Genomic DNA, 22,870 nt, shown 5'->3' on the forward strand with positions numbered 1-22,870 from the left:
AACGTCAATTTTGATAGCTGGCAGATCATATCCGTAACAAATCTAGATCCAATTCATAACCTGTTATTACAGTCAGAATAAGCCTCCGTGTCTGTAGTAAAGCCACTCACCTGAAATCTATATCAAAGCTGGCTGAGAAATGGACGCAGTTAATAGTAGAACTCTCTGAGCAAATATTTAAGTTCGAGAGAGACGAATAATGCTTTTAGTTGTTAAATACGATATTGCTTCCGTTGCTAGCCTTTCTGGCCTAGTGCAGTGCGTAAGCTGCATCCATTTTATGTAGGAATACAATTCTTATGAAGTTTTTTGTCATGATTATGGCTTAATTAATACTGTCGCCTGAACAAACTTGACCTTGCCAACGTTTGATCTTCCAAACTCCGGTAGACCATAGTAACATAACGGCCAGTTTCAACCTGGCATAATGACGACGCAGAATTGGTAACTTAGCAATGCATGTTAAACTTCAGCTTGACTCTTTTCGGTAGAGATGCCATAACATTTGATCCTCCCTACAAAATTCGAAATCGATCGAGCTCACAATGGTCCTATAGCAACGTAAGTACAGAAATGAACATGACCAGCAGAACAGCGATGGGAGTCTCGAGCGAAGCGGCCCGCTTGGCGGCGGCCAGGGCGCTGGCTGCAGCTTCTACGCACTGGCGATACGCGGCCAACTCGAGGCAGGTGATGGCGCAGAAATGCTGGTGAGCACACGCACCGTCGCACTCAGAGCTATCATGCTTCACGCTATAGGCGCGGATGTACCTGTAGAAAAAACACAATTATGAAAACCTAATCGACAAGGATGATTATCTCAGCACAGTTTTTAAACAGTGGTGATCGGAATGAGGATTATTTGCATCACAGTGACTTTTTGCTTATCGGTGGTACCTACTGAGTCAGGTCGTATACTGTGGTGTTCTAAGACTTACTTGTTGAAGGCCATGGTCTCATGTGGCCAGCCTATCCGCAGTTTGTCGGCCAAGTTGTGGAGCGCGTCGGCCGACACTTCGTGCAGCCCGTAGTATTGAGTAAGGTTGTATTCTGTGGTCCACTCGGCTGCACCGGCACGGTTTGCAGAGGCCAAGTCCAGGTAGTACTGAGTGTAGTCCAACACCTATTAAAAAAAAACTGGTTAAGTGTCCCACTGCTGGGCAAAGGCCTCCCCTCGCTCCCTCCACTCAACCCTGTCTTTTGTAGTTTCCCGCCAATCCAGACAAAATACGTCCAAGTCGTCCCGCCATCTCCTTTTCGGTCTGCCTGCACTCCGGCTAGCACCATCTATGGTGTTCCGTGGGTCCCACTCCGTAACCATTTTGGCCCACCTTTCAGGGTGCATGCGGCAGACATGTCCAGCCCAGTCCCACTTAAGCTTAGCGGTCTTGACACCTACATCTACAACTCTAGTTCTGAAGCGCAGTTCCGTGTTTCTGATTCTATCAGTCCTGCGAACACCCAGTATACTGCGCTCCATCGCTCGCTGGCAAACCTTGAGTTTGGACTTCAAAGCCTCAGTCAATGACCATGTCTGAGCACCATAGGTTAGGATAGGCAGGATACACATGTCGATGAGTTTGCGCTTGAGACACAGGGGAAGGTCACCCTTCAATAGCGCCTTCATGGACCAGAAGCTCTTCGAGGCGTTATCGATACGTCTATTGACTTCTATGGTTTGCCTGTTTTCGAAGGAAGCTATCTGGCCCAAGTAAATGTACTCATCAACATACTGTATATCCTGCCCATCTACCGTGACCCTATGTTTTGCTCTGTTGGTCATCAACTTGGTCTTCGCTCTGTTCATTGTGAGTCCAACTTCAAGGCTCGCAGTGCTGAGGTCTTGTAGCATGAGTTGCAGTTGAGATGCAGTGTGGGAGAAAAGGACAATGTCGTCGGCAAAACGCAGCTTAGTTAACCGTTTATTACCGACGACAATGCCCAACCCCTCCCACGAGACCGCCAGCTTTTTGAATATCTCCTCTAGGCAACTGGTGAACAGTTTAGGAGACAGCGGATCGCCCTGTTTAACGCCTTTCTCTATTTTGAATATAGGACCAGGTGCATGTAATTTAATGTTGGCTGTACTGTTATTATAGATTGTTCCAACGAGTTCAACATACGTCGGATCTATACCTTGACTTTGCATGGCGGAAAATATAGCGGAGTGTTTAACGCTGTCAAATGCTTTGCTATAGTCTACAAAAGCAAGGTATTCATATTTAGTCTACTAATTTAAACACCATGAAATAATTATCTATTCTAAATGAACAATTAACTTTACAGTAGCGAAGCAGCTAATTAGGTAACCATAAACATAATACGAATTACGATACACTAAGAGTACACAGGGTGGATTATTAATGGGACACTAAGGGCAATAATTAGCAGTAAAAAAATGCTGACAGTACATTTGTTCCAAAATATTTTTTCCTAAAAAAAATTGGAGACGGTCACGGAATATCTTTTTTTACGTAGAAGCGCGGGATCTGGTAGCTGCCCTTAGTCCTCATTCAAAAAATCTACCTTAAATACTTTGAAATTCCGACTTAGAGTAAAATATTTTCGTATTTACTTAATTGTTGTAAGTAAGAACGTCTTCTTAGAATGCGACTCTTGAGGGGTTCTTAGAAGTTGTAAAACTAAGTTTACGTACCTTGCCAGTGTTGGTGTCAAACTTGTAAAGCCTAAGGCCGGGATTCGAGGCACCAGCTGGCTCGCGGTGCGGACTCACCGACGGCGCCAGCAGTGCCCATGACACAGGCCGATCTGCAACAAGTAGGTACTAGTTTAGCAAGAGTTGTTTGTAAGTCGAGAATAGGTAGAGAGAATCATACTGTATTTTTCTTATATATAAATAAATAAATATTATAGGACAATTTTACACGGATCAATCTAGTCCCACGGTAAGCTCAGTATGGCTTGTGTTGTGGGTACTAGACGACGATATATATAATTATATATAGGTACATAGAAAACATCCATAACTCAGGAACAAATATTTGCGATAAACAGACAAATAAAAGCTCTTACCAGGATTCGAACCCGGGACCTCCTGCTTCGTAGGCAGGGTCACTACCGACTAGCCTAGGAGGCCATCTAGGCAGTCTATGCTAGTATTATAACCCCAAAATTGAATGCCCTTGTCTCTAAGATTGACCACAAACTATCATCCATTGGATTTAAATCAGGCGATTAGGGTGGCCACTGGCCACTCTTTCGAACTTATGAATCCGGGAAAACTTTCTTTGCACCACTGCTAATTTCCACAAAAAGTGTAAACGCTCTAAAAGCAACACATACCAAAGAATGGGACAAAATTTGCTTGGAGGAGCTGCGGCATTTCGTTTAAAATTTTAACAATCGTTTGTGTTTGTGTATCAAAGCGAAAGGAGGCTATTTTGAAGACAATTACTTTTTGTGGCATAAAAGTAGTGTAGTTTTAATTTTTAATTTATTTTGTACTAGTTACGTAAGTACTTAAATTTACTTAACTTTACTTAAAATAAAATAATTAGAAAAAACTTTGTCAACGTAGGTATTTTTGGGCCACCCTGTAAAGATAATCTCAGTTGAAACATATCTAATAGTCCTTGTCTAATTTTTTTTTCTGTGTGATGCCTACCTAACCATTCTCGGAAAATGGCCTCATGCATTAAACAAATACTATGCGGGGTCCAATCTTGGAAATTGATAGTACCTACAATGTTTACGTACGGATCATAACCGATAGTTTGATTGGACCGAGTACCGATTTTATACATAAACAAAATGCAATCTACTTGCGTTTTGGAAGATAGAAATATTGAGTTAATAACGCAACTTTTTGCGTTCACACCTACATATGTCAAAGAAGACTAACTTATAAACAAGGATATATCCGCAGAACTGTCTGACAAACATGCGCGTATGAGATACGTAGTATAAAAACAAAGATCACACTTAATTGGTTCACTTTTGCTAAGGTAATACGTATATCGAAATAATAAGTTAGAACTGCTGTTCAATAACACAACTACCCTCGATGTATATTTCTTGACCATAACTGTCAGAACGTAAGTAATGTAAATAAAGTATTTTATAATAATAATCCATGATATTAAATTTGTTTTGGTTTGCGTTAGTTATTCTATAATAAATTAAATTAAATGTAGCAAATACATTTGTTAAATTTAATTATTATGATAACCGGATGTGCAGGAAACACCTTACTTGTTATTCCCACCAAGAAGTAGTGGAAGGGGTAAAGTCTAATCTAATATAAGCGGGTGTCTGACAGTTGTGGGTCACTTCTCAGTTGGAGAGCTACGACGACGAACGAAGTTAAGTGTCAATTTTATTTCATTGTGATTTTATGACTTGTTATAAATTTCTGTATGTTTTCTTTGTGTTATAGTCTGATGGTATGTACGTTACAATCTTTAATGTGAATATAACCCTTTGATGAGTTTTTAATAGTTGTGTGTGTCATGTGGCTTATTGCTCGATCTTTATTACTATTTTAAATTATGCCAAGTGTGTACGTTAAGGTAGCCAGTACTAACTATAAGCCACCAATATTTATTACGCATAAAATAATATTTTTGTGAATTATATGATAATAAAGCCGATTAATTGTTCCGTAAATCTACAATATACTTTTACTTACAATCTGCTTATATAAATATATTACTTAAATAATGTTTTCTCCAATATGCTCGGAAATGTTCACCTTATTGTAGCAAAAATAGTACGCGAAGTTCTTCGTTATTGTCAAACTCTAATTTAAAAAAATCAAACTATCGCTGTCCTGCTCTAGCGGACAGGAAGTAAAAAAACACTACAGTAATAACTTATTACTGTAGTGTTTTTTACTTTTTAAAAATAAAAAACGCAAACAGCCTATTATTATAACCGCGAGCCGCGTCTACACGACCCGATCAGCTATCATTTCAAGCTATAGGATAGAGTGAGATAGTAAGATAAACGACCTTACTTGTCTCGTTCTTACAAGACCGTTGTGCTCGTGTATGATCGTGCGAATACTGCCTAATAAAATCAAAGATTATTTTTATATTTTTTTAAGGATGTCATCGGTGTTCATAAAGCTTATATAGTTTGTCAAAGGACTTTCTCATTTCAAACATAGACAGAGAGAATCATACTATCTTTGTCTTACACTAGTACTAGCACCCAAAAGAAAAGGATGGGTATAGTTTTCCTGGTTCTTACTGACTGACAAATTAGTTTCACCAACTATTATATTGCACAATTATATTGAATTAACTGAATATTGAATGGTACTGAATGGCAGAATAAGTTTGTGCCTTTAACTTTTAAAAAAATATTTAAATGCGAAATAGTTTTTGACATTTTGATGTGAAGGTTTGATTTGAGTGATGCTTAAATAATTATTTTACCTTATTTCCTCGCATGTTTGGAGAAAAGCACTATATATGCCTCGGCAGGAATAGCAATTCGTGGATTCGTCTTCTTTGTCGGACTCCGCTTCACGTCGTCCGACAAAATCGAAACTCATCCACGAATTGCCCTTTCCCGGCCTCTGCAATAATGTACTATTACCATTTTTCATATTCTAAACCTTGTAGTTGTCCCTATGTAACTAAGACCAGTTAGTTATTGCTCAAACTAATGTATTTATTTACTTTGAGCAATAACTAACTGGTCTTAGTTAAATACTGCCTTACATCCTTATTTCCTATTTTATCAATGATAATACTAAAGTAAATCTGACACGCGCATAGGACGGTAAGCATTCGTCGGGCGTTGGCTCCTGCTTGGCCTTGCCGTGCCGTGTGTCTGATCTCTCGGCAGCTGGTTTTACTGCCATAAATATCTACAAGCACTGACCGTTATCATAGATGACGCGAAAGGTGTCAGCATGAAGATGCCCAAAGAACTGTCCGGCGATGATGCGCGCGTGCCGACGGACGGTGCGCAGGTATTGCGCGTTGGCTCCTGTGGCGTGCGCGTCGTACGCGTGCCGCGAGTCTGACCCGGGCGCCGCGTGACCCACTATGTATACCTGTGGGAGACAATTACAATGGGTAATTTGTATTTAATGACGTTATGGGCATATCCCGGGATTTTGGGTGCGGGAATGTTTTACTAACGTAATGGCTAATGCAAAGAAATAAGTAAAAACTGTAAAAACAGAAACTATTTGAAGATTTCTAGGCAAATTTGGAGAATACTATCATTTTTAAATTCATAATTTCGTAACTATTTTACAATAGGTACGCAAAGTTATATAAACAGGAAATAAATTCCGCACCCAAAACCACGGGGTATGGTTTAATGGTGACATTCGGATAGCGACCGCAACAGTTTAAAAGTGACATTTGGATTACAACTACAACTGAGTCGCTTAATTTCAAACTCGGGTAAATCCATCTGTCAGATTATGCGATTTTGGTACTAAGCAAAAGTAATAGGGTAGAAATTTGCTCAGATGGACGAATGGATTTACCCGAGTTTGAAGTTAAGCGACACAACTGTTCGTTCGTTCGTACTCATTTTATCTAGGGAATTGACAGTGACAGCGCCCGCGTCACAACCGCAGCAGAAACCTCTGTCATAGTATGTAATGCAGCTGGAGTTATTTATTTATTTATTGAGGAGATAACACAGAAAAACATACATGGGATGAACATAAAACTTAAAATAACATAAATGGCCTTAAATACAGATGCTTCCATAAACGTATCTCACAGAGAACATATGAATATTATACCATTTACCTAATACATACTAATACTTAACTAACATGCGGTTCACAATATTTCAAGTGTTGAGAGACACTGGACCTATATAATAATATACTGTGTATGTACTTAGACTAATGTAATAGGAAGGAAAAAGTTACCTAGGTATTATTTATTTCTATATAAATTTGTGACTGCTGTCTTAAACTGGGCGCGGGATTTTGAGAAGAGATCAATCTCGAGAAGAGACTTATTGTAGTGGTCGCAAAGTCTGTATATAGGTGCACGTTTTCCGGCGTTAGTCTTTGTCTTCGGAAGACTGAAGAGGTGTGTGGACCGCGTTAGTTTAGGAGGAGCTCGAAAGTATATTTTAGATAGGAGAGTTGGACAGTCCAAATCGCCTGCACATACGTCACGCAGCATTACTGCGGCGGCGATGCAACGTCGGTCCCGTAGTGATAGCATGTTGTATTTAATTATGAGCTCATCATAGGAGTGCCGCGGACTCTTCAGACGAATATTAAGGCATCGCAAGAACTTTTTGACATTGGAAATGTCTTTTCGTTCGCTCCAGTATACGGTCCGATTTCACGAAAAAGTGCGATCCCCTTATATCTCGGAAAGTTGTGAAGATATGATATTAAAAAAATAGGCTCAAAAGACGCATAATCACGAGAGCTGTAAGGTGCAAAAATAATTATTCGAAAAAGTCAAAAACAAAAAAAGTTATGGTCGAAATAGTGAAAATAAAATTCAATTTTTTCCGAATTTTTGATTTTGGTGCTCGATAATTTGGAAACGAAGAATGATATCAAAAATTTGAGAAAAACGGCTCTGGACAATTTAGTCAGCTACAATTTGAGCCTAAAACAAAGACGATCGGGTTAAGGGTTTTGCCCTGTAGCCTAACCTTAAAATAGTCAAAAAGTCAGAACGACATTTTTCACAGGACATTTATGACTTCATGTTTCGCAGAGTTCGTTATCGGTGTTTGTTGTGAATTATCGGGATTATGACGGCAGAATAACACTTGCACTGCGTGGGCTTTCAAAATCGCTGCAGATTTTTCTTGGTCTAACTCTATCTATCCTGTTTGAGACGGGCGTAGATAACGCACTATTCGACAATCTATGCAGTATTGTGGTGGTGGAAATAGAAATAGAGATAGAGGCAGAGGTAGAGGTAGAGGTAGAGGTAAAGGTAGAGAGGGAGAGGGAGAGGGAGAGGGAGAGGGAGAGGGAGAGGGAGAGGGAGAGGGAGAGGGAGAGGGAGAGGGAGAGGGAGAGGGAGAGGGAGAGGGAGAGGGAGAGGGAGAGGGAGAGGGAGAGGGAGAGGGAGAGGGAGAGGGAGAGGGAGAGGGAGAGGGAGAGGGAGAGGGAGAGGGAGAGGGAGAGGGAGAGGGAGAGGGAGAGGGAGAGGGAGAGGGAGAGGGAGAGGGAGAGGGAGAGGGAGAGGGAGAGGGAGAGGGAGAGGGAGAGGGAGAGGGAGAGGGAGAGGGAGAGGGAGAGGGAGAGGGAGAGGGAGAGGGAGAGGGAGAGGGAGAGGGAGAGGGAGAGGGAGAGGGAGAGGGAGAGGGAGAGGGAGAGGGAGAGGGAGAGGGAGAGGGAGAGGGAGAGGGAGAGGGAGAGGGAGAGGGAGAGGGAGAGGGAGAGGGAGAGGGAGAGGGAGAGGGAGAGGGAGAGGGAGAGGGAGAGGGAGAGGGAGAGGGAGAGGGAGAGGGAGAGGGAGAGGGAGAGGGAGAGGGAGAGGGAGAGGGAGAGGGAGAGGGAGAGGGAGAGGGAGAGGGAGAGGGAGAGGGAGAGGGAGAGGGAGAGGGAGAGGGAGAGGGAGAGGGAGAGGGAGAGGGAGAGGGAGAGGGAGAGGGAGAGGGAGAGGGAGAGGGAGAGGGAGAGGGAGAGGGAGAGGGAGAGGGAGAGGGAGAGGGAGAGGGAGAGGGAGAGGGAGAGGGAGAGGGAGAGGGAGAGGGAGAGGGAGAGGGAGAGGGAGAGGGAGAGGGAGAGGGAGAGGGAGAGGGAGAGGGAGAGGGAGAGGGAGAGGGAGAGGGAGAGGGAGAGGGAGAGGGAGAGGGAGAGGGAGAGGGAGAGGGAGAGGGAGAGGGAGAGGGAGAGGGAGAGGGAGAGGGAGAGGGAGAGGGAGAGGGGAGAGGGAGAGGGAGAGGGAGAGGGAGAGGGAGAGGGAGAGGGAGAGGGAGAGGGAGAGGGAGAGGGAGAGGGAGAGGGAGAGGGAGAGGGAGAGGGAGAGGGAGAGGGAGAGGGAGAGGGAGAGGGAGAGGGAGAGGGAGAAACACAAAATAAAAACTTATACAGAGAAACATAAAAAAGAAAAAGTTCCACGAAATGGTCTCACCTCAGCATGTTGCTGGCGGCTGCTAGCAGATAGCTGATGCTGAACCCTGGCAGTACCTAAAGGAACTCAGGTTTGTTGCAACATAGGCACACGCTGTTTTGGTCATCCGACTCGTCTTGATGAGCACTTAGGAGAGTAGTACCCAAGATAGAGCTGATGCTGAACCCTGGTTGTACCTAGCGGAACTCAGGTTTGGTGCAACATAGGCACACGCTGTTTTGGTCACCCGACTCGTCTTGATGAGCACTTAGGAGAGTAGTACCCAAGATAGAGCTGATGCTGAACCCTGGTTGTACCTAGCGGAACTCAGGTTTGGTGCAACATAGGCACACGCTGTTTTGGACACCCGATTCGTCATGATGAGCACATGGTAGAGCATTACCCAAGATAGCTGATGCTGAACCCTGGTAGTACCTATTGGAACTCAGGTTTGGTGCAACATAGACATCGTCGCGTCAAACTGCTGTCAAGAAAATTTCATATCTTGCAGCAAATGGGCCGCTGCCGATCACCACTTCTCGAGTTGACACGGCAAATCCGTGTAATAATTTTCTTGTACTTTGAACATTAATATATCCTGCTTATTAATCGAAAAATGAAATATGTACCTATACTTATGCGCCACGGCGACAATTATTCAAACTTGGATACGCGTGTGGAAATTTTGCAATTTGTTTGTTCACATGCGTTATGTCCAGGATACTTGTGTTAGTCTAAGAATAAAATAATTATCATTCAACGTTGTAGTTTTATTTTGTAACTTTTTCCTTATCCAGACTTTCTCGTCGCTCAGCGACAATATTTTTTCGAATTCCGTAGATTCATTTCCAATGTGCTCGATAGTCGTGTGAGGCACGAAATCTGTGAATTTTTTGTACCATTTCTAGCTTATTGCAGTATACATTTTACAAAGGGTTCCATGCAACTGACGCGTACTCAAGATTGGAACGAACTAAAGTTTGATATAGGCAAGTCAGGCTGAGCTTCTGTTTGAAGGGTTTAGTGACGCGCATAACAAAGCCCAACATTCGGTATGCTTTTTTGAGTATTTGGTCGATGTGAGTGTCTAGTGTCAACTTTGTGTCAAGAATAACACCTAGATCTCTGATGTTATCTACTGTTTCAAGTGAGTATTCATTTAGTTTATAAGAATTACGAATTACGCAATAATTATTAGTTGCCATCCGAACGTCACCTTTACTGTTACAGCGTTAAGTTGACATTCAGATGACGACTGTTGCAACATTTCTGCTGCGGTGTTAAGGCGAGCGTTCTATCACTCTCACTTTCCTTCATATCATACCATAAAATTAGTAACGGATTGAACTTTCTAATCTTCTCCATGTTAAAATGAGTGACGGATTGAACGTTTTAAACACGACCGAAGCGACAACGTAGCAAATTGGTGAAGGAAATTGACAGTAAGTAAATAAGTAAGTAAATATTCTTTATTGCACCAATAATAAGTACAGACAGTGATAGAACGCTCGCGTTAACACCGCAGCAGAAATGTTGCAACAGTCTGAGCTGCGTCAACGCTGCTGCAACAGTAAAGCTGCTGCAGTTACCATTCGAATGTATCACAGTCTCAAATTTAATCTCGACAGATTTCATAATAAAATAGCGGTTCATTTTTTTAGAAATGGCACGTGGCAGCTAATCTTATAGAGGAAAAAACAACAATGCGATTTTCATCTAATCAAGGCGCATGCCGCCTAATGAAGGCTGACCCACTTCTATGCGTATGAAGCCACTCTCATACATCACCCGCTGTATCAAATTACGCCACATCCGCAGTACTGTATCGTAGTTATTTGCATCCACTATTTTATGACGGCCCGGGCTAAGGAAATGGTATGGAATTTGCTTGGGGTACCTATGTCGACGGATATACGAGTATAATTCATTATTATAACAAGAATTCAAAGTCCATGGTAGAGATAAACTCAATAAATAAATAAATAAATAGCACGAGAGAGTTTAGGCTATAGTCCCCACGCTGGCCCAATGCGGGTTGGGGACTTCACATACACCTTTGAATTTTTTCGCGGATGTATGCAGGTTTCTCACGATGTTTTGCTTCACCGAAAAGCTAGTGGTAAATATCAAATGATATTCCGTACATAAGTTCCGAAAAACTCATTGGTACGAGCCAGGATTTCCCACCCACGTGAACCCACGACCTCTGGATTGAAAGTCGGATGTCAGATCCACTCGGCCACCACCGCTCATAAGTTAAATAAACTCAAATCATAAGTTATTTACGTATTGTACATATAAAACTATCAATAACATTTCAATAATAAAATAAATAGTCTTATAGGTACTGATTGTTTTATTAGCCAAGACAGCAACTATTATTAGTCGTTAGATATATTTTAGCTTCAGGTTTTTCGCCCGCCAACCCTTAAAATATTAAAACACCTTTTCTTTTATTCCATGTCCTATTTTAAAAGTATAAAAGAAAATCATTATTTAATAAACATTTAAACCATATTATAAACTAAACTGAATTATTAAACCTATATACATCTAAACTTGAACATACATATTATTATAAACTATAAGTACCTACATGTATAAACAAGTACCTACTGTAACGCGCCCCGGGCTGCTCCCGACGCAAATGTACCTATTACGCCAGCAATTTAATCTTATTTTAATTTTTATTCTACGTAGCATCTCAAAACTACTGAGATAGGAATGAATTAAAAATTCGTGATGTTATCAAAGGTAGGTGAAAAAAATAATGTTATAATAATTTTCACTGCTTCAATCGTACGTTTTACAACAAACGTTACAGCTTACTATACTAATAAAAACACAGAAATAAATCCCTATTTACCATCTATGTTTCTAAACACATCAAATTACTTCGATGCAAGTAATAGCGGCCTATTTGTATGATTCATGGGTCTAGCGCGATAATTCACGCCGTTGTTCGCCGAGCCGAGAATTATGTGGCAACACTGGAATATGTGCTACCGAACATATCATGCTTGCTGAGGTAATTGGCGTACCTCAAACCCCAATCAGGGTTTGAGGTACGCCCCTATAATTAAATATTAATTTTATTCCCGTATATGATGTAGTTGCCTAGCTTAAATACATTAACTACTTACTTACAATATCAAAGATATTTTGAAATTTTACATATTTTTACCATATAGTGATGCCTATATTTTTTAAAACCATTCTTAATTTGGTTTACTTTAGGAACGCACCAACAGGTTTCAAGTGTGGACGAGATGTATGTATGCAAGGGCTTTCTTGTAGCTATTTGTCAGCTTAGCTAGAAATGCTAATTTAAAATCAAATTTTAAGTAAAAAACAAATGATACATGTATAACCTTCTTAAGTTTAGGTTTATTTACTAAGTAGTTTCAGGGTTTCAAACCAAAAAGGTAAAAAGGAACCCTTATGTTGCGTCTGTCTATTTTTTTCTAAAATCGGCCTCGTAGTTCCTAAAAACCAATTACCTTGCCTCTGGAAATTATAATTTCCGATATTCCTTCACTGCCCCATTGGATTAAATACGGTAGGTTGTCATTTCCATGTAATTATTGGATATTACAGATCAAGTAGCTTTGGAGGTATCAAATTTGGCTAAAATGGATAAATGACGATCTTTATCATAATAATACGGGACTTAATGATTATTATAATACCAAATATTGTACGTTGTGTAGACGATATTGCAATTAGGCTCACATTTCAGGCTGTTTCATGACCTGTAACCTGAGCCTGTAACGGACTACGAACGAATATAGCTCTTTGTGCGACTTTAAGTCTTCATTTCGTATAGACTGCTCATATAGACTGTTAATGGTTTATAATTGTTACTTTGCTTTAATTGTTACTGGCTTTGTGTTTTCCTACAATTCAAGGGTTATAGTATCTAGATACCATAATTATATAACAACACATTACACCTCAAAATGTAGCATAAATATCTTCATATAAAATTCGTCTCAAAATCTTACAGTACCTACCTAGTTCTTGGGGAGTTTCTCGTAAAAATAATAGGTAAGATTTTTCAGAAAAAAAACAGATCATAATAAAACATATTAGTAAATAAAAAGGAAAAATGAAAGGAAAAGTGTTAAATGTATCGACGCTATGACAGGTTTATTGTCTTATTTATACCATTATTCAGAATTACAAAATATAGTATCGACGTCATATTTACATAACATTATCAATATCAAATCCCTAGAACGTCCCCCGAGTTAAGTAACCACGTATGCAGGTAACCTGTATCTTCACCAAAACTATGAAAACCACTTAACCTTGTCAAACATGGTAATACGTATCAGACCATATCCTGTTTCCGAAAGAAACCAAGGTTTTCTTTGTCGTTCATAAAAAAATAAGAAGAGCTCGTTTCATCTAACCATCACTTTTTTAGATAAGTCGTCGAGTCTTAAATACAAACGATAATTTCTTTTAACCCGGCCGTCCATAGCCAATTTAAGATCACACCATAAAAAATAACCACCCAGAAAATTAACAGGGTAATAAATTTAAAAATAAAATCAAGTCCCCCATAAGCCAAGAACTCTTTGTAAAATTACGTTTTCCCTTGCATATTTGAAAGGCGATTAGATTAACGAGTTTCTAATCTGTAATTTATTAGAGAGGCCGACGCCGGATTTCCTCCGCCGACCTGGCTGGTAGTTATGACTCCGGCTTTAGAAATATGCCTTTTGCGCCGGGGCCGTAACTAACTAGTGACGCTCACGGCAAGTTTATTGCTGCATGTTAATGGAAATCTTATTAGTAGTACATATTCCTTATTTACGTTCATATAAGAAGCACGGTTTGAGGTTCGTTAGGTTAGCATGACAGATGAATGTCCGTGTTTACTGTGCATTTTTCTGACATCGTTGCTAAAGATTATTCTAAAAACTACCACTGAGCAATATTTAGGTTAGGTATAAATACTGTAAAGTAGCTATAAAGGGTAGGGCCCGGCCGTCCAAATTTTTTTGACTTAAATGATAGACATGACCTGCACCAGATTCACGTTGCACTAAGTCCTCTAGATGAGATAGTTACAGTCATCACGCTACCTCTATTAAGCGACTCAAGGCTTGGTCGTATTATTAGCAGAAAGTTTAGAAAGAATGATGGTCCAATGGGGTAAGTCCTCGAACTTCCCCTACCTAGGCTCTTGGTTTTAATCCAAAAAAATCACTGATTACACAAGTTATTTCCGCTGCCTTCCGCACCCAGCACATTTGAAATCCTTTGTCGTCCAAAATAGTAAAAGAAAGCGGAACTATCGGCGGAACACGTTTGGAACACGTGTCCACGGACTCAAAGCCATATGTCGCCGCCTGCCAGCCGAGGATTTTACAGATAAGTCCGTGGAAACGGAATGTGTTTATCCGTATAAATGTTTTGTGTGCGGTAAGCCTGGCGCAGATAAATTTGAAAGATTATAAAACGTGATACTAATCTACCAAATACACAGTGATTTTGTTTTGTTAATTATGTCTGACTGGCCATACTCAGAGAGGTGAACATGTATATCATACATAACAACCTTTCCCGAAATCGCTCAAATAATCAGCTGGTCAAATATAACATCAACGTACAAGTCGCCGAAATGTTGAAGTAGCTGCCGCTTAATATTTCGCGTCTTTTGTTTGCATCTAATAAAGAGAGAATTGGGATCACTAACACGACAACCGACTTCAATTATACTAGTGGCTCTGTGAGCTGTAGACCTCGCGAGCAGAGTTTAAAACTGAATAAATGTATGGTTCCGTTGTTTTGAAGAATTTAGAGAATCTAATTTGACCATAAAAACTTAACTATCAATTGCTTACAAAATTCGGGAATTGGTTTAGATATGCGACCTGTAGAGTAGAACATATGGACATACGAAACAATTTTTGGCTAACAGGCCAATTCAAACTTACACTGATATCAGAAAGACATCTAACTGATGTCATTTAGTTATCGTGCATTTTAAAAACGCGATCGAGCGAGACGCACGATGACTACTAAATAACATGATAAAAATATCATCCCGATGTCAGTGTACGGTCGATGCCCCTTAAGTATACACGTCGCCATACTAATTGTATAGAAAAGTGGATAGAGTTAGACCAAGAAAAGTCTGCAGAGATTTTGACAGCACACGCAGTGCCAATGTTATTTGTGCCAGTGTCAAAATCTCTGCAGACATTTCTTGGTCTAACTCTACCTATGTTAGGAAACCAACATTACCTTTGAATTAACCTGTAAACTGCAACTAAGAAGCTTCGTGCGCGAGCGTGGCCCATAATTTCCGAAAATCATTTTTTCTTCGAGGCAATTACTCCGTTCTCATATTTTGCGTTGCCCATAATTTCCCGAAATCATTCATTCTCGGTAGCAATTACTCCGTTCCCATATTTTCCCAATGGTTTTCTTCCGCAATCGCCTATTTTTAATATTTTTAAATTAATTTTTTCCTTATAGTTTTCGTTCTTTTAAATATCTAGGATAATATTTTCTTGTTACTGTATGTTAATAGTGTAGTAATTATATTTGTTACTTGTAGGTATTTCACATACAACAAATATCAAAAACACTAAATTAAAAACATAATCTAAAAAACTACAAGTAAAAAACCAAACGCTGTCAGCCAATAACTCTAACCATACCTATCTCTGGGAGCAGATTCGTTTTTAGGGTCATCAAAAAAAAAATAACCCTAACCTACCTATCTCTGGGAGCAGTTTCGTTTTTAGGGTCATCAAAAAAAAATAACCCTAACCTACCTATCTCTGGGAGCAGTTTCGTTTATAGGGTCATCAAAAAAAATAACCCTAACCTACCTATTTGAAAAAAACCTGGTTATTTTTACCACTAGCATTAAAAAAAAGGGAAAATATGGAGATAGAGAATATTTAGTTAGTGAAAAAAAAACCTACTGGTTATTTTAACTACTACTGGGATTAAAAAGAAAAGGGAATAAATTGAGAAAAGGAAAATTTCGTTTATGAAAAAATGTACACGAAAAACTAAATAGAGCGAAGAAATTCCATTGGGAAAAAATGAGAACGGAGTAATTGCCTCGAAGAAAAAATGATTTGCGGAAATTATGGGCCATTTTAGCGAGGCGATCCAAATTAAAAGGCTCAAAGTCTAACTAACATTATTATCTAACTAACATTATTGTTAGTTAGACTTTGAGCCCGGGAAAGCGCAACGTACGAGCAACCTACAGCTAGTTCTAGCCCTAGGCAATGTTAACCCCTGTGATTTATGGATGGTGACCGCCCATGCTATAAACGTAAGTGGAAATTGACTCCTGGAACAGCCATGCCCTTGAACTAAAGCCGCTAAAAAATGTTCAAACAGAAACTCCATCCATCTGCGCTATGATAGCATTTAGATGAGCTGACGAAATTTGGTTACTTATTCTCGAGTAAGAATTTAAATATCTAATCTAAAGAGAATAAAGTGTATAGGGGACGTGCATGAACTATAGGGGGCAGCACAGGAGCCGTCAGATCTTTGGCGCGAAGCGTAGATGTGTAGTTTATGATTCCGATGTAGTAGCCCACGAGATGGCAGAACCTACTATCTACAAGGAAACGTACTTACGAGAACGGTAGATGGTAGCACTTGCTTTGGCAATGTACATGTGCACATATGTTTCCGATTCAGGCCACAAGATGGCAGGCCCTCCAACGCGCACGGTCCCTATAGTGGGCGTGCGTGAACTATAGGGGGTAGCATAGGAGCCGTCAGATTTTTGGCGTGAGGCGTAAATGTGACGTTTATGCTTCCGATGTAGCCCACAAGATGACAGAACCTACTATGCATAAGGAAACGTACCTACAAGAACGGTAGATGGTAGAACTTGTTTTGGCAATGTACATGTTTCCGATTCAGGCCACAAGATGGCAGACCCTCCAACGCGCACGGTCCCTATATGTAGTAGAGGGTTATTGTCATACTAAATTTTGTAGTCACAGTAAATTTACTGCCATCTTTCGATACAGGATTAAAATGAAAATGAAAAAAAAAATCAATAAATGTATATATGTATGGATAAATGATTTTTTTTTTTAGAACGCCATATGATTTTGACCCATGTTCTTTTACTGATATGAGTAAAAATTGTTAAATATAAAATGGTGTCGCCATCTAGACGAGCATAGGCCAAAGGTATGGCGCCGTTTATTCAAGAATCAAATTTTCTTTAAAGCGCAAAAAGCCATCATCTGTTGCAAAAAATAAACGAATGCGCTTAGCCCGCGCTTGATAAATAAAAAATACGATTTTTTTCATTTTTTCAAAATAAAAAAATTAAATAAAAAACAACAATTGATACGAAATTTAAGTATAAAAACATACAAAAAGTTATGTAGCAGCATACAATTACTGGGGATGGAACCAGGGACCTCCCTATGCAAACAAAAAAGCGAACGTTTGCAAAATGCGCCATGATAGTTCTTACTAAAGCTGACGAAATTTAGCTACTCATTCTCAAGTAAAAACTAAATATCTAAATACCGCCGAAACCAGTGATACAAATTTTCTGAATTTTTGGCCATTTAATCTATAAACATATATCAAAAAGAAAAAACTCTTATGATATCGATACGACTATTTGTTTAGGCGACAGATATCACGACTCCGCCATTTTTAAAAATTTCCAAAAACCGGATTGACAAAAAAATTTTATTTAGTCATAGAATCTGGTCACAAAATTTCATGAGAATCGGTTAAGAATTGCGACCTGTAGAGGAGAACATCCGGAAATACAAAACTAAATATCTAAATACCGCCTAAACCAGCGATAATTTTTTTCTGCATTTTTTGCTATTAACTCTGTAAACATGTCTCAAAAAGAAAAAACTCTTATGATATCGATACGACTATTTGTTTAGGCGCCAGGTATCACGACTCCGCCATTTTCAAAAATTTCCAAAAACCGGATTGACAAAAAAATTTTATTTAGTCATAAAATTCGGTCACAAAATTTCACGAGAATCGGTTAAGAATTGCGACCTGTAGAGGAGAACATCCGGACATACGAAAGCAAAATGCCCGAGTCAAAACGTAGACCTTCGCTTCGCTTCGGTCAATTATTGTGAGGATGAATTTGTAGTTAAAAATAAGGCATTGTTGTTTTTTCCTAAACTTTAATTGTAAGGTGAGAGTTATTTTGGTCAAAACATTGGTTTTAACGCATATATATCACTCACCATTTCACTATGAGACGCAGCCTTCTCGAGTACAGCGTTCAGCCAGTCCCACTGCGCCTGGGCGGGTCCGCCGTTCGATTCCCGAACACTGAACAGGTTGGTGTTCAATGCAACTATCCTAAGCTTGCTATGTGACTGCTCTATTGTATAGTAGCCACCTGTAGACAATTATCACACAGTTAACAAACCGAGTACGTTCAAATAGGGTACATAAGTACTAACCATATTAAAAATATTAACACTGTTCAAAATATTTGACAAAAAAAAACCGGGCAAGTGCGAGTCGGACTCGCGCACGAAGGGTTAAGATAGTATAGAGGGATCCTGTCATTGTAAATTTTGTAGTCACTGTAAATTTACTGCCATCTATCAACACACGACTAAAACTCAAAATGAAAACGTATAAAGTTATCAAAAAATGTATATATATGGATAAATGATTTTATAATTTTTATATCATTTTGATCCATGTTCATTCACTGATATCTATGTGTTAAAATTGTTAAATATGAAACGGTGTCGTTACGCCATCTAGCCGAGGATAGGCTAAAGGTGTGTGCGCCACCTATTCGAGAATGACTTTTACTTGAATTCCGAGGCACGTTTTTTCCTTAGACTTTATTCGTCTTATACGAAGTTACATATGTCTTTGCTTATATATAGCCAAAAGATTAGCCGGATACTTTTCAAAATCTAATCCAACTAGGGTCCAATTAATATACACATTTTATTTTATCCTTATAATGTTGGGAGATGGTTTAATGGACAAAGAAAAATATAGACCGTACAATCATTGCGAAATAAAAACTTTATTCACTTCTTCTTTTATATTTCACTTCTAGGTCTTTTAACGATTTTGACATACGGGTTATCCAATACATCCATTCAGATTAACCGTAAACCCTTCCCGCAAGCAGGAAAAAATCGAATTATATTAAAGTTCCAAAATCATTTAAAAATTGAACCCTCATGCCGAATAGCCAAATGAATAGAGGTTAATTGGATAAAACTTAGGCAGGCAAGATTCAGATATAACTCTGAATCGATTCATGCTGACTTTAATGGAATCTACTTTTTGCGTCTTCGGTTCGCGCAAGCGTAGATAGACGTTGGCTAAATCATTGTGTGTTGAAACCCCTTTCACTCCTTGTATGATAAAGCGAGTCCATTTATATGCAAAATGACTTCAGCCGTAGATTTTTGGCTATTACTTATCACCATCTAAAAGATGGAGAAAAGTAAAGTAGGAAGGTAGGGTTTCATTTCATTTCATTTCATTTATTGAATGCCAACCATGGTATTACAAGGTGTTTACATACTATAATAATAACATTATAAAGTACACAGGGTTGTACGTATTGTATGTGAATATCGACGTGATAAAGCAAAAGTAACTTTTTAACATCGCGCGATTGATAGAACCAGTAATTGTTATTTGATCACGCTACGCGCTATCACGTATCTACGTGATAGCGTGATCTAATTAATATCAGTTGCAGTTATATAAATACGCGTGACGAAACTGTAATTATCAAATAATATGTCGTACATACATCCCAAAAAAACTGATTAGTACGAGCCTGGGTTTGAACCCACGAACTCCGGATTGTAAGTCGCACGCTCTTAACGCTAGGCTACCAATACTTTTTGTGTATTAGTAGAGGAGATGCCTGTTCATTTTCCTCAATTGCAATGTACATTAAATTAATTTCTAACCATAGTCTCAATCAGCGTACCAATCTTAAAAGTCTGCAAAGCCTCTAGCGGCAACCAATGGCCCCAGAGGTTGGTCAGGTTCTCCGACGGCGCCGGGTCCAGATGACCCAGCACTGGGAACACGAAGTGCGAGCTGAAGGTCCTGCCCATCAGGTCCGTCATGTTCCTGATGGCCTGGTATCGCTCTTCGTCGCTGCCGTACCGGGACGCTATGATGTCACTGTGGGAATAATTTTTACTTAAAAAATCCTTTTCTCTAAACTCTCTCAACATTACCTACCAACTACTTATGTCAAACATAGCTTGGTTGAAAAAAACAGTAATTCTCTACCAAATAGCTGTTTGTTTTTTATGCTAGGTATTATTTGGTATACTAGGAAATTTTGAATACATACAGTACGTCATTACTGTATGCCTATTTTTTATACCTTTTAAAGAAAGTGTACCACCTATTGCAAAAATTCGGAACATTGGCAAATCAGCTCCAAGGCCAAACATATTTTATAAGTATTTGTGACGAACAAAATTTACATCTGTGTAGGTATATCTCATATGTTTAAAACTGTTTAAAAAATTATTACTAAACCCTGTTTCTATATTGCTGATAGCAAAATTACAGTTCGATTGGCCACTACCTAATCTGCCTAATACCACTGTAATTAAGTTCCTTCAAAGAGCACAAAATAGTCAAGATAGTGAGTTCAAGCGTCATGACGCCCTATTAAGTCTTGTTATAAAAATACAAAAAGGGTAAAAAGGGACGTTGTTTCTGACCTCCAGGGTGTAATAAAGGGGTTAAAACCATCTTAGTTCCAAAAACATACCCAGTCCATAGCACGAACTCGACGTTCTCAGAGTGTCGCGTGCGCATGTGGCGTGCGGCCGATTCGATCAGCTCCAGCGAGCTGTCGCACGAGTAGTCACCGAAGCGGCCCAGCGCGCGGTGGTGCCCCGAACTGCCGCGCTCATCTGCTCGACGGCAATCTGAATAATAATATGGTCTTTTGGTTGTGAAAGTAAGAACCGCAGGCCGGTTCGAATATGGCATCGGCCACAGGAGAGCTTGTCAGCTTTTCTTTAGTTTAGTTAAGACATCGATTTTAGTTATATCCATTACATTCTTAGCTATACCAAAGCGAATTTACACTAGAGGAATATTGTCAAAGTAAATTATGTACTTAGTACAATTTACGACATAAATGATGAACACTTTTAGAACGCCATTTGACTTTGATCCTTATTTTTTCACTGATACATTATGTGTTAAAGTTAAATGTCAAAGAGTATCGACATCGACTTGACGATAGGGACCGTGCGCGTTGGAGGGTCTGCCATCTTGTGGCCTGAATCGGAAACATATGTGCACATGTACATTGCCAAAGCAAGTGCTACCATCTACCGTTCTCGTCGGTACATTTCCTTGTGCATAGTAGGTTCTGCCATCTTGTGGGCTACATCGGAATCATAAACGACACATTTACGCCTCGCGCTAAAAATCTGACGGCTCCTATGCTGCCCCCTATAGTTCATGCACGGGCCAAAGGCCAAAGGTATGGTGCCATCTTTTCGAGCGATGGCGTCATGTATTTGGCCTACTCTCGACTGATAATTTACTTTGCCAATATTCCTCTATTTCAAATTATCTTTGTTTATCTATACCAATCTATACTAACCTATCCGTGTAATAGTCTCTGGGCTATAACCGCGAAAATCGAAGTTCGCAAATTGCGGGCATTTTTGTCTGTCACTCTAATTACGCCTTCATTATTGGAGTAAGAAAGAAAGATCCCCGCAATTTGCGAATTTCGGTTTTCGCGGTAGCCCCTCTGAAGTTAGGTAATGGCAAATTAACTTTTGATCACGATTTGACGATACATTCATACCGTATTTGTTTAATTACATAAATGTTATACCTATGTAGTACACTTTATACCTACGTCTTCTAGTGTCGCCTTGTGATGTGTATAGCGGATCATAATGGAAGTCCGTGATGTGCCAAAAATAACCTGCAACAAACAAACATAACCGTTACCAATTTATTATATACCTACGAGTTTTGACACTGACAGATCGGTATCGTAGCGCAGTGATATCTTAAAAGCATTGTAAGAATTGGGCCCCGTTTTATGTACAAAAAATTGAAACCTTTTTAGCCGACTACGGAAAAGGTTATGATTTTTGAAGTGCATATAAATGAGGTATCATTACTATCATTAGATTCCTTATTATAACGCAAGAGACGTATTAACCTATATTTTTAAAATGTGGTTGAAAAAGGAGGGAGGTATTTCACGAAAAAACTGTACTCGGGTTAAAGTTTCTCAAGTGATTTGCTTGTTTTTAATCACAGTTTTCTAATTGATATCTCCGGTAGCTCAGCCGTTTTCTTACCAAGCTTCTTAAAGTTAATTTGATACTGACTCAGGAGAAAAACTTTGGTAGCAAGACTAGCAAGCCAAGGGAAAAGAGTACTTTTATTGTTCAAAATGTAACTTTCTCAGAAGTACTTGTATACATAATATAAACCCTCTATGATGCGAACAAAAGCCGCAAATTATGGCCAGCATAAAGATAAACTGTTTTGTTACTACAAATTTATTATTCGCTGCGTAACAGTGACATCCTAATTTCGAACATATCTAAAAGCAACGGAATTTAATTTAGTTCGTTTCTACTATCAGTCGAGATTATGTACCTATTAGGTATTCAATGTGTGATCAAATTCTACAATGGCGGGTCGTAACATGAACGCCTGAACGGTCATAACTAAACGACTTATAGAGAACATAATAATAATGTGTGTTGATAAAGCAGTGTAAGTAATAGGCCTGATGACAGCTTTTGTAATCCCTTTTATTATTGTCGGTACACTTGTATTGGTTCCGAAAAACA

General features: G+C 39.4%; 1 protein-coding gene across 1 annotated transcript in view; it reads right to left on the reverse strand.

The window, feature by feature from the left end:
- Positions 1 to 449: 449 nt before the first annotated feature.
- The window catches only part of LOC134792383 (acid sphingomyelinase-like phosphodiesterase 3b), an 88,113-nt gene continuing 65,692 nt past the window's right edge, over positions 450 to 22,870 (reverse strand). Inside the window, exons 3-10 of the mRNA XM_063763670.1 lie at positions 21,916 to 21,984; positions 20,803 to 20,962; positions 19,999 to 20,198; positions 18,263 to 18,420; positions 5,851 to 6,025; positions 2,657 to 2,769; positions 939 to 1,123; positions 450 to 771 (exon numbers count right to left, since the gene is read on the reverse strand). Coding sequence (XP_063619740.1) covers positions 552 to 771; positions 939 to 1,123; positions 2,657 to 2,769; positions 5,851 to 6,025; positions 18,263 to 18,420; positions 19,999 to 20,198; positions 20,803 to 20,962; positions 21,916 to 21,984 — 1,280 coding nt within the window. The 3' untranslated portion in view covers positions 450 to 551. The remainder of the gene's footprint in view (positions 772 to 938; positions 1,124 to 2,656; positions 2,770 to 5,850; positions 6,026 to 18,262; positions 18,421 to 19,998; positions 20,199 to 20,802; positions 20,963 to 21,915; positions 21,985 to 22,870) is intronic.

Source organism: Cydia splendana, chromosome 7 (assembly GCF_910591565.1).
Source record: "Cydia splendana chromosome 7, ilCydSple1.2, whole genome shotgun sequence".
In the NCBI taxonomy this organism is placed as follows: Eukaryota; Metazoa; Arthropoda; class Insecta; order Lepidoptera; family Tortricidae; genus Cydia; species Cydia splendana.